The sequence below is a fragment of the Scheffersomyces xylosifermentans genome, assembly GCF_036884685.1.
Source record: "Scheffersomyces xylosifermentans strain CBS 12540 chromosome Unknown RJT20scaffold_1, whole genome shotgun sequence".
NCBI lineage: Eukaryota > Fungi > Ascomycota > Pichiomycetes > Serinales > Debaryomycetaceae > Scheffersomyces > Scheffersomyces xylosifermentans.
This window is the reverse complement of record NW_027042939.1, coordinates 329,390-341,947: the sequence shown is the minus strand read 5'-3', so window position 1 is coordinate 341,947 and position 12,558 is coordinate 329,390. Positions and strand designations below refer to the sequence as shown.

At 40.3% G+C, this 12,558-nt stretch overlaps 2 protein-coding genes across 2 annotated transcripts; one reads left to right on the top strand and one right to left on the bottom strand. All coding sequences in view use genetic code 12, as the record gives it.

The window, feature by feature from the left end:
• Positions 1–970: 970 nt before the first annotated feature.
• Positions 971–11,611, top strand: TOM1 (E3 ubiquitin-protein ligase; the record flags this gene model as incomplete). Its single annotated transcript, XM_064915657.1, has 7 exons — positions 971–5,936; positions 5,973–6,146; positions 6,237–7,592; positions 7,638–7,777; positions 7,901–8,672; positions 8,727–9,821; positions 9,879–11,611. 7 exons carry the CDS (start codon positions 971–973, stop codon positions 11,462–11,464), a joined length of 10,089 nt encoding a protein of 3,362 aa, XP_064776664.1. The 3' UTR covers positions 11,465–11,611.
• Positions 11,612–11,847: 236 nt separating this feature from the next.
• Positions 11,848–12,558, bottom strand: RJT20DRAFT_131779 (uncharacterized protein; the record flags this gene model as incomplete). Its single annotated transcript, XM_064918077.1, has 1 exon — positions 11,848–12,558. One exon carries the CDS (start codon positions 12,556–12,558, stop codon positions 11,848–11,850), a length of 711 nt encoding a protein of 236 aa, XP_064776663.1.

The following is a 12,558-nucleotide window of genomic DNA, read 5'->3' as shown; positions in this document are numbered from 1 at the left end:
AGGTCAATGGGTACTAGTAGTCGATTCGCCATGCCTAGAAGAGTTTTGTAGTCCTTTTTAAAATGAGGGAAGGAGATACCTGTTCAGTGCCTTTTTCTTCAACCTTCATTTTGTATCAGTTCTTTTGCATCCACAACGACAGGCTTTTGCTGGTTCCTTCCAGAACACCAAAAAAACCCACCTATATCGAGCTTCCAATTTTCCTCTTTCTTATACTAAAAACGCTCAAAGAAAACCTTCCATATTACCTCCGAATCCAGGTTTCTAACCAAATTCCTCCTTTCCCATTGGCAACACTGCCTAAGAGCCCGTCACCAAACTCCGATTTGCATTCATTAGCCTTGATGGCGTGGAAGATTATATGCAGGCCATCATTTCCTGCGCATAATCCTCATCTGCGAAATCTCTACTTAGCAACTATTTGCTACCAATAGAATATACCAGAAGACTCTTCTATAACATCCAGTAATTACAGTCAAAATTTGTACTTTCTATTAAAAAAGTAGTCTAACTTTCTTCTTATCATCGTAGTAATAGAAATCCCAATTTTCAAGAAGAAATCCCATAATCTTGTCTCCATTAACTCCATTGCTTTCCATTCCCACCCCTTTCCAGAAACTGCATCGACACTGCGACATTTTCACTCAATCCTTCCGCGACATCCTACCATCACTAACAGTTTTCCATTTAATTAGGAAGTCTCTATTAGTCAAGCACTCTTTATAGTGTTTCATTGCATTGCTTATTGCATAGACGTGTAGTTGAAGACAAGATTGAAACACAGAATCAGTCTATCGACTACAACTTAATCTCGCTGATTTCACCGCAGTCAGCGCTAATTCTACTTGTCGAATACGATATCCGCCATCCAGGATACTCCTAGTGGTGGTTACTTCTGCTTAAGAGCGTGTTTGAGTATTCGTAGTAGCTCTATTTATCATAATATACCAGAAGAAGATACCAGAAAGCCATGATAATCGAAAAAAGAGACCATATCGAGCGTATGGAAATGGCTCGGCCAATGAGAGCACTCATTGATGAACTTACTACTTGCAATCTTGACCAATTGGCCCAAAAGCTCAACGCTAATCTCACTTGGGAGAAACCCAGAGGCGATCTTTTGCACTGGGTCCCAGTTTTGAACCGTATAGACGAGGTACTAGAGGAGAAAATAAAGAAATATTCCCTTGATCAAGAGTATCCCGGTCTCCAGTTGTTCTCCCCTGAAGACGAGGAACTCGTCTGTGCATGCTTGAAGTTCACATTCACATTACTCGATCATTGCTCGGATAGGCTGATCTACTCATCCAAGGAGCGTATCTTTGCATTGATAAATACGCCTACCATTGAAGTTAGACTAAACGCCTTACATGTGGCTGTGTTGATCTCGGAGAAGTACTGCCAGAGCAACTCCGAACGCTATGGTGCTCATAAATCCGTGAAGTCGAAGGTGCTACAGATAGCCCGGGCATATCCTCCAGATGTGCCGCCAAACTACAGTAAACATCAGCAAGACGAAGCAAACAAGAATAAGAGCAAATCACTTGACGAGGACAAACCTAGTGTCATCGGTGATCATTTCAGTCTATTGGACACTCTCAATACCAAGAAGAAATATCCTTCTAAGTGGAGACTGATTGATTTTCCATACTACAAGAAGGACGGTCCACCATCATCACAGCCGGCAATTGGGCAAAAACTGAAGTCAAAAGATTCTTCGGGCACAAATAAGAAGTCCAAGGGAGTCCAGTCTGAAGGTTTATCATCTATAGTATTCAACGAAGATTCTGTACGGAAGCTCTCATTACAGCAAATATTTGACAAAGCATCAGCAATAGTGCCTAAAGAATCTTGGTTTGATTTTGGGCTTGCGGCACCAATCGCTAAGTCTTTCAACGCGAAAACCAGCGCGGCAATGGACCTTCGTAAGAAATTACTTCAAATTAAGTGTCTTGCAGTTGGATTTATATGCTGCATCAGTTTCAACCAATCACTGTCCTCCAGACTCTTTGAATCTAAACCATACACCTTTAGTTTTCTTGTGGACTTAGTTCTGCCTGAGAACGAGCTGATTGTATCTCGAGAAGTGTACTTCTGTGCCATCAAAGCTCTTGAGTGCATATCTCTTAAAAAAGTATGGGGAAGTGATATCATACGTTGCATGGGAGGAAACGTCAATCATGGAGTACTCTTCCAGTGCATTCGTCATATTAACAAGAAGGTTGTAGAAGAAGATCCCGAATACTTTGAGAAAGGCTATATTCATTTTTTCAATATGGTAGGAAACTTGATCAATACTAAGAGTTTAACGCCACGTTTAACATCAGGAGGCATATTGAATGACTTGATGTCGTTCTTCAATCTCAGAACCAAGTATCGATGGTCTTGCTCTGCAGCCATTCATCTATCATCGATCTATTTGGAAGCCGCTCCGGATTCATTTGAGGAGTTTGTGGACAAAGATGGATTCAACCTTCTTATAAATACCATACAATACGAAGTGTCCTTTGCATTGGAGAACCCAGAATACGGAGGAGGTGCTCCAGCTGACGCTCTTGTGCATTACTCGATTACATTTAGGCAAGCTAACTACATCAAGAACTTATTGAAGCTTGTCTCGGATCTCATTCAATCAGATTCTGGAGATAGGCTCAGAAACCTATTTGACTCCCCTTTACTCGAAAGCTTCAATTTAATTCTTGTTCATCCTCAGGTATTTGGTCCAATGATTTTGGCCACTACAATTGATTGCGTGTTCTACATTATACATAACGAACCTACCGCTTTTTCCATTCTTAATGAGGGAAAAGTTGTAGACACAATTCTTGACAATTACGAAAGCTTTTTCCTTCCCTCTGGAAATTTGCTTGTGTCACTTCCAGAAGTTATAGGTGCTATTTGCTTAAATAATGAAGGTCTCAGAAAGGTGAAGGAGAAGGATACAATTGGAGTATTTTTTAAATTGTTTCTTAACCTTTCATGTTCTAAGGAACTTGTGCGCTCTGACATGGCCACGAACTTGGGTTGTTCCTTTGACGAATTAGGCCGCCACTATCCTGTTTTGAAACCTGTTATTTTGGAAGCCACAATGAAACTCATAACTGAGATAACTCCTTACGTCAACGAGCGTATCAAGGGTGTTAGATTTTATACTTCCGCTGAGCATGGTTCACTCTATGGCAGTAAAAATGACGATATCATTGAAAATGAAGTTGGATGCACAGAAATCGAGAATTGGGACTCCTCAGATGTCGCTTATTTATTAGACAATGTCTATTTCTTTCTAGGAGGATTACTACAGGACAGTGGACAATGGGGTACTGACTCAATGAAAATGATCCCATTCAAGCTCTGGATGGATTTCCTCACAATGCCCAATGTGCCTTTTGATTACATAACTTCAAATGGAGTTTCAGCTTTAATGGGAATTTTGAAATATTTTGATGACGAAGGAAGAGATTATGGTTTTCCTGAAATCTTTGCCAGACTTGAGCAACAGTTTCAGAGACCAGAGATTCAAGAATTTCTCAACTATGATGACCCTTATGTCTCCTTTTATTTACGGTTCACTGATGGTAATGAGGAAGAAGGAACAAGATTCCTTCAGCAACTTAACCTTCTTATAACGCTTCTTTATACTATGACTGAGATCTATATTAACTCGACCTCTTTGTCTCCGGAACGTATACAACAAATCATAAGTGTATACGAAGGGGATGGTTTAAAGACGGTAGGATATATTGGCCAGCTTCTTAAGAGAACAATTATGGAGGAGACCATAATCAGGACCAACCTACCAAAAACTGTGTCTGACCAAACACTTCCTGCTTTTGACGTGTCGGATAACCATCCTCCCTTAGTTATTTATGCTACTGAGCCATTGGCTACCAAGCAACAAAAACAGGATTTCACTAGCGCAAAATTCAAAAATACGCTTCAGTTCAGATTCTTTAATTACAACTTACAGAATTATACTCTGAGTCTTTTCAGCTCACTTGGAAGACTTTGCCTGAGTAGAAAACCCGAGTTTACGTTGCTTCTGTGGCGCAGAGAAGCAGTCGCATTGACAATCGAAGTGGGAAAAGTGTTGACACAAGCCTTTGATGTCAAAATCGATGACGAATACTACTGGGAGTGTTACATCCTTAGTATGGCCAATGTTGTGTTGTATGCTTTGTCTCTGAAAGATAGAACAAGAGACTTGTTCTACACTTCCTTGGCTATCAGTTTATTTCAACATGGATTCTTTGAAAGCTTAAAGAATGCTACGTTACAACTTTGGAACAGACTTTTGAAATACGACCCCGATGCGCTCCAGCTATCTAGTCCAAAATCAGAATCGTACATTACAATTGCTGAAGGAAGTATTCTTAAGAATGCTTTAATTCACTTGGTGACGATACTTGCAAAAGGTGTTAATAGCGACACTTTCACAAATATTCCATCTGCGAAATTATATTTCCACACTGGGTATGGCAAAGACACAGATAATAAGGTCACACTGGCGTTATTAGTACAAATACGTTTGGTAGCCATGGATATGCTACATGAAATGGTTGGTCCCCAGTCCCTCTTGAATGATTCCACCCCAAATTCTATACATCCAGGGAACGTTCCAGGTCCAATAATAGAACAAGTTGTGGCCACTGCTCGCCATCTGTACCTTGGTAAAAAAGAAGGCTTGGATGCTGAATTTGTTCCTTTTGATGTCACAAATGTGTCACCCCCAGTTGAGCAAGTTGCTTACCTAGTTTCTTTGGGAATGGCTAAATCGGAGGCTGAGCATTTTTTCCGACACTCTCTGGATATTAAAGATATTGGTAACAGAAAATGGCCAGAATGCCCCCAATTTGACGTGTCCAGCGAGCAGTGGGAGAAATATGGAGAACTAATCAGAAATGATGACATAGATTTTGAAATCGGATTTCCAACATACAGAAAAAGTAGCGAGCTCAGAGCCTTCCGTCAAACGAAAAACCTTTTAGTAAGAGAATGGTCAACTGTAGCACGCTACTTTCCAAAGTCTGTGGATGCAGTTGCAGAGCTCTTTATTTCGAATTTTGTCGAGCCAAGAGAAGTCACAAAAGTATTTGAAGATATTGAAGAACTAGTTCGTAAGCATGACAAAGGACAGAACCTTGCAGTTTCCATACACTTGCTTCAAGTTCTATTGAAAAATGACAGATGGAGCAAAGTCTCAGGACCTGTATTTACCAGATTTACTGAATTCATAGACAATGAACTTAATGCCTTTGATCTGCGTATAGTGGACGAAGAGTACTTGACATATGCTCTTGCAATCTTGGACCAAATCCTTGTATTCAGGGATATACCAATTCCAGAGGAAACTACGCATGAAAAAATACAATTTGATGACCTTAAGCTACCTTATATCATTCCGGAGGATAGAAGAAAAAGCATATTTGACGGACTTCTTTGTCTCAAAGGAATCACAAATGCAGATACTGCTGTTGCGGTTGTCCGTATCTTAGTCTTGTATGCACGGGAGCCAAAGTTTGTACACAGAATTATAAAATCCGATCTTTTAAAAGAATTGGTGTTGTTGCCTATAACTTTGAGTCACAAATCTCCTGAGCAGAAAATAGTTAACTCTGCTGGCTCGATAGAGATGCTCAAAACTCCCTTAGTAATTCTCTTGAGGAGATGCTTCGAGACAAGTGATGTCTTCGAAACATACCTAGCAGAAGACTTAAGTCGGCTGTTTGGAACTACTGTTAAGAAAACAAAAGATCTTAAGCCTATCTTGAGGGACACTGCTGCATACATTCTTCGCGACCCTGATTTGTACGTTGACTATGTTTCCAAGAACATCAGGCTTGCGGGGTATGAGGGAAATGATCTGTTTTTCGGCGACAAGATTCCAGTACTTAGATTGAGGAATGCAGATGAGGGAGAGAAGCAGGAAACTTCGGCTAGTGCTGGAGAGCATGAAGGAGGAATTGCAAATGAAGCTGAAGATGTTGAAATGACTGATGCAGATGTTGTTGAGACCACAAAGGCAATCCAGGATCCTGTTAAGCAGACGAGAATCACAGGTATTATGACACTTTTGCTTAAATATTTGATGGAAGCAACAAAGAATGAATGGTGTAAAGAAGACGATAAAGCCGACGAAGATTTAAGGCGTGCAAATACTAGGTTAACTTTGGCAGAGCATATTGAGGCAACGATATCGAAGGATCCAACTAACATTATCCGCTATGCTCAATCCAAAGATAATTTTAATTACATTTGCTTTCTTCTTCAAACCATTGCAGAACTTCTCAGTTCTTATAAAAATTCCAAACTTGAATTTCTAGCATTTACTAGAAAGTCCAATCAAAAAGGAAAAGTTAAACCAAGGTCAACTGCACTCAATTTCTTCATTCACCAACTCATCCCAACTCATTCACTAGAGAAAGGTACAACTAACATATCTTCTGACCTTTCAACTGATCCTAGTTCTTCATCTACAAGTACAAACAGCGGTACTGAAACTGCAAGGAGGGGCGTTGTTGCTGCTTTGGCAAAATTAGCAATCACGTCGCTAATCTCAACCCCCCTTCTTCCCAAAAAGGTGACTATCGACGCTAAGAATGAAGATTCTGACATGTCATTTATTCGGCACTATTTCGTAGACGTATTGCAGCGTATTTTTAAAGATACGATGGCCCTGCAAGCCTCTACTGCGGAACGTTATGGTAAATTGGCGGACTTGTTTGATTTATGCGGTTCGGTAATCTCATCTAAATTCAGAGATGAAGGTGGACTAAAACTTGATCCAGAAGCAACAAAATGGGATGTTTATCACATTAATAGGATTCTACTTGAGAAGCAGATTCCGGCACAGATAACAGGCATAGTGGCTGAACTTGATCTTAACTACCCGCAGATTGATAAAGTAGTAAAGGCGCTGCTCAAGGCGTTGTCAGCTATTGCTAAGGCCAAGGTGGAGAACCAAGATGCATTTGCATCTGAAAGCAAGGGACCAACCGATGGTGATGATGATGACATAGTACCAGAAGATGTCGATGATAGAGAAGAGACACCAGACTTGTTTCGTAATCTGACATTAGGAATGTATGATGTAGATTTCGATACTGAGGATGAATTAGCAGAAGAGGATAATTTGGAGTATTTTGATGACGATGGACGTTCGTTGGGAGAATTAACCGGGGAAAGCGGATCCGATGATGAGTCCAACGTTTCCGACTCAAGTGCCTCTTCAGGTTTGTCAGATCTAGGTATTGAAGTCGAAGAGGAAAGCGTTGATGACGGTTATGAAGATTTTGGTCAGTCTGATATTGAATTGGATTTAGAAGATAGTGGTGTATATGAAGGTGATGGTTATGACAGCCATCACACAGGAAGCATTGACGACATTGAAATTATAGATGAACTTGATATAGGTTCCCATAGTGACATGGAGGGAGCAAGCGCCTCCGACTCCAATATAGAGGGGGATGATGAAGATAGCGAGGATGAATTTTATGGCTTCGACGACGATGGCGAAGTTAGTGAGTACGATTCAGAAGAGTTAGATGGCTGGATCGAGGCATTTGAAGATGGTGATGAAGATTCGGTAAATGAAGGTGCTGATGCAGACGATGATGAGACGTTTGAAGGAGAGGTTGAAGAGGAACTCGAGGACTTGATTGGCCGGTCTCGACACAATACTTCCAATCGTGGAAATCTTCGTAATAGAAGACAACATAATAATTTCAATAACAGCGCGAATGATATGGATACCAGTGACAACGATACAGAACTGGAGATCGTCGAATTCGCAAATGGCCACGGACGGAGGCCCAGCTTTTCAGGCAATATTAATCTCATTTATGGAAACAATTCAAGTTCAAATGGAGGGAACCGTGGGGTCCAATCAACGACGTTCCCACAGCTTCATGGTATTTCAAGGTTCCCTCAAATTGAAAGTGCTTCTCCAGCTCTTGCAGTTTTGTTAGAAAGCTTTTTCCGCGACGGACGTGGAGCAATTGAGATCAATGGGACTTCTCATGAATTCAACGGCAATCAGATACCAACTTTTTCCAATTTATTTGAGAATATATTGAACCTTCAGCATCGCGGGCTGACTTCAGCTGATGGTGGTTCAAATAATATACAAATCAAATCGGCGAGAGATCGTTGGAATGACACTCTCAAGTTATTCTACCCGAACAAAAACAAGGAGGACATAATTTTCAGAGTTATTCCTGCTATAGTAAATCGAATCGAAGATGAAAGTATTATATTGCAAAAGCAACATAAAGAAGCAACTGAAAAGAAGAGGAAGGAAAAGGAAGAAAAGAAGCGTAAAGCAGAAGAGGAAGAGCGTGCGAGAAAAGAAGAAGAAGCTAGGGAAAGGGAGTTGAATGCCGTGAACACTATTCCACTTGAACCGGTTATGGTCAGAATAGGCGATAGAGAAGTGGATATTAGCGGGACCGATATTGATCCAGAGTTCTTCGAAGCACTTCCCGATGATATGAGAGAAGAAGTCTTCACGCAACATGTTCGTGAAAGAAGAGCCAATGCCACAAGTACAGGCACAGATGCGAGAGAAATAGACCAGGACTTCTTAGATGCCCTTCCTGAACAAATTAGAGAAGAAATATTACAACAGGAAGAATTGGCAAGAGATTATGTTATCCACGAAAGAGGGGGCCGTGGAAGTAGAAGTGGAATTGATGACGGCAACTCTGACGAAGATGACGAAGATGATGAAGATGGTGACGGCACTGCTGAACGTTGGTATGATGACACAGGATTTTACCCTCGACACGATGGTAACTCCTTTCCTTCAAATCAAAGTAGTGCTGGTAATATTCTCGGTAAATCGAAGTCAAAGAAGGTATTTTTCACTCCATTAGTGGACCGTCAAGGTGTGTCTGCCTTGGTTCGGTTATTGTTTGCGCCCTTAAGTATTCACCAAAGAGAGCATGTCTACCATACTCTCCAATATGTTTGTTATAGCAAGCAGACAAGAGTTGAAGTCATGAGTATGTTAATCGCCGTGGTTCACGAAGGTTTAACTAATCAAAGAAGTATTGAACGTATCTATTCCCAGATATGCTCCCGGGCTTCGGGTCAGAAAGACAATCAAAAGTTTAAGGACAAGGAGCAAAACCAGAAAGAAACCAAGAAAACACATACACTCCCAGTGGGCTCAACTACTTTATCGATCGGAATACAAATCATCGAAGCAATTGATTACCTTCTTGAACGGAATACTCACTTACGGTATTATATACTCACAGAGCATGAGAACCCATTCATCCTGAAGAAATATAGCCAGAAAAAGAAAACGAAGGACTCGGTAAAGGACGCTAGGTATTCTATCAACTTTTTGTTGCGGTTACTCGAAAACGGCTTGGTGAAGGATGATCAGACTTTCATGGACATTCTTGCTAGAGTTCTTCAAATTTCTACTCGTCCACTACATGTTTTACTTAAAGTATCAGGAGATGGAGACAAGAAACCACCATTTTCAACACCTATAATTCCAGAGAACAACTTCCGCCAAATTATAAAGATCTTGACAGCAAATGAATGTTCTAATACAACATTTAGAAGAACTATAAGTGCTATGCAGAATCTTTCAATTCTCCCAAACGCACAAAAAGTTTTTTCTTTAGAACTTTCTGAACAGGCTGCTGCTCTTGGCAAATCTATTATAACCGATCTTAGCGTTTTGACCAAGGAGCTTCTGAATGTAGTGAGCTACAATACTGAAAGCAAATCCTTCTCTAAATTTAGTGCAGCTTCTTCAGACCAGGCAAAATTGTTAAGAATTTTGACCGCTTTGGACTACATGTTCGAAAGTAAGGAGAAGGAGAAACAGCAGAAGAACAAGGATAAGGCAAAGGATAATCTTGGAGGAACTGAAAAAGAAAAAAAGGAGTCTCATGGAAGCGGATTGAACACGTTGGAGAGCGAAAGTTCGAATATTGATAATGGTAACGAGATCGAAGAGTTGACTACGCTTTATAATAAGCTAGCACTTGGCTCTCTTTGGGATGCACTTTCAGACTGTTTACGTGTACTTGAAGAAAAGAAGAACCTAACTAATGTTGCAACTGCACTCTTGCCACTTATTGAAGCTCTCATGGTAGTCTGCAAACATTCACGCGTAAAGGAGCTTCAAATTAAGGATGTCATTAAGTACGAAGCTCGCAGGGTCGACTTCACAAAAGAACCTATAGAGAGACTCTTCTTTTCTTTCACTGATGAGCACAAAAAGATATTGAATCAGATGGTGAGAACAAATCCCAACCTTATGAGCGGTCCATTTGGAATGCTTGTTAGAAATCCTAGAGTTCTCGAGTTCGATAATAAGAAGAATTATTTCGACCGAAAGCTTCATCACGAGAAGACAGAAAATCTGAAGTTGTCAATCAATATTCGTAGAGAGCAAGTTTTCTTGGACTCTTATAGATCACTTTTTTTCAAATCTCGTGACGAGTTTAGAGACTCCAAATTGGAGATTAACTTCAAGGGAGAGGCTGGTGTTGACGCCGGAGGTGTTACCAGAGAATGGTATCAAGTCTTGTCTAGGCAGATGTTCAATCCCGACTACGCTTTATTCACTCCTGTCGCTTCTGACGATACCACATTCCATCCTAATAGAACGTCATACATTAATCCGGAGCATCTCTCTTTCTTTAAATTTATTGGAAGAATTATTGGTAAAGCAATTTACGATAACAGCTATCTTGATTGCCACTTTTCAAGAGCCGTTTATAAACGCCTCTTAGGTCGCCCTGTGTCTTTAAAGGACATGGAGACTCTCGATCTTGAGTATTTCAAATCACTCATGTGGATGTTAGAAAACGACATTACCGACGTCATAACTGAGGATTTCTCCGTCGAAACTGATGATTATGGCGAGCACAAGATTATTGATTTGGTACCGAATGGAAGGAACATTCCAGTCACCGAAGAAAATAAACATGATTATGTTAAGAAAGTTGTTGAATACCGTTTGCAGACATCTGTTGCTGAACAGATGGACAATTTCTTAATCGGATTCCATGAAATTATACCAAAGGAGCTTGTGGCAATATTCGATGAGCAAGAGCTTGAACTCTTAATTTCTGGACTTCCAGACATCAGTGTTCAAGATTGGCAAAACAATTCTGTCTACAATAACTATTCCCCCTCTTCTCTTCAGATACAATGGTTCTGGCGTGCGGTGAAGTCATTTGACAACGAAGAAAGGGCTAAATTGTTACAATTCGCAACAGGAACTTCGAAGGTACCTTTGAATGGATTCAAAGAATTAAGTGGAGCCAATGGCACATGCAAGTTCAGCATCCACAGAGATTATGGAAGCACTGATAGATTACCGTCTTCTCATACTTGCTTCAACCAGATAGATTTGCCTGCTTATGAGACATACGAAACGTTACGAGGTTCTTTATTATTGGCAATTACAGAGGGACATGAGGGATTTGGATTAGCGTGAGTTGGTGACAACGGCGTAATAGAGTTCTATTTCTGTTAATAAAGATCACAACATATACACAGATGTGATCAGTTGTTCTTCATGGTATATATGCATGGATTGATTTATAAGTTAAGATTGAAATAATATACAAATATATTATATTATCCAGGTAGAGTGAAAACCTACACTGTTGTGATATGCCATAATTGTAACTGCCCTAGTAGCAGGCGTAATCACCATTCTATTAAGCAGTAGTAAATCTAAGTCTAATGTATAAATATAACGACATATGGATGCCTGTTTTGTCGGGTTATGACGGTATCAATTTCAAAGTATGGCAATTATAAACTTTGACTATTATAAACCTTGTCAAAGTCCATTGTTCACCATTCCAAATTCAATTATAATTGATGGGAAATTCTCTCTAAATCTTCGCTACTAGCCAAGTGCTTAACCAATTCGTAGTTCTTTTTGACTTGTTCAAGTACTTCATCGTCAACTAATCCAATCTCTTGCATCATTTCTATTGGCTTCATGGTCTGTCTACCATTCTTCTTGAACACATACTTCGTAATAGCAATTGCATGTAATTTGTCACCCTTTGTTACAAACTTAGATAAGACGAATAACCATTTGCTGTCCCATGAGAAGATTTGACTTTTGATATCAAAGGCCTGCAATGGTTTCAACTCACGCTTGAAAGAGCACATAACACTGGCAATGGGGGCATACGGGATGTTTGCCATTCCCTTACCCTTGAATTCGCCGTGGACATTGTCGACGTAGTTCCAGAACAATTTTTGCATCACCTCTGTGACAAGCTTAGTTCTAGCGATGTCTAAATCAAGGAAGTATGTAGAATTCGACTTATGAAGGTACATATCGATTTCTAAGGGCGACACACGAGAGCTGAGTGTGACCCATTTGAAGCAATCCTTGGGCAGATTGAACCCGAAAGTGTTTCTCTTGTTGTTTGCATTGTAGCTGTACTTTGTTAAAAAGAATCTACGGAAAACATGGTAATAGAAACGGAAGAAGTAAGCAAACGGGAGTGTCTTGTGGGTGGAAACAAGGAACACTACAATAAGGGCCTTGACAGTTGCAGAAAGCAT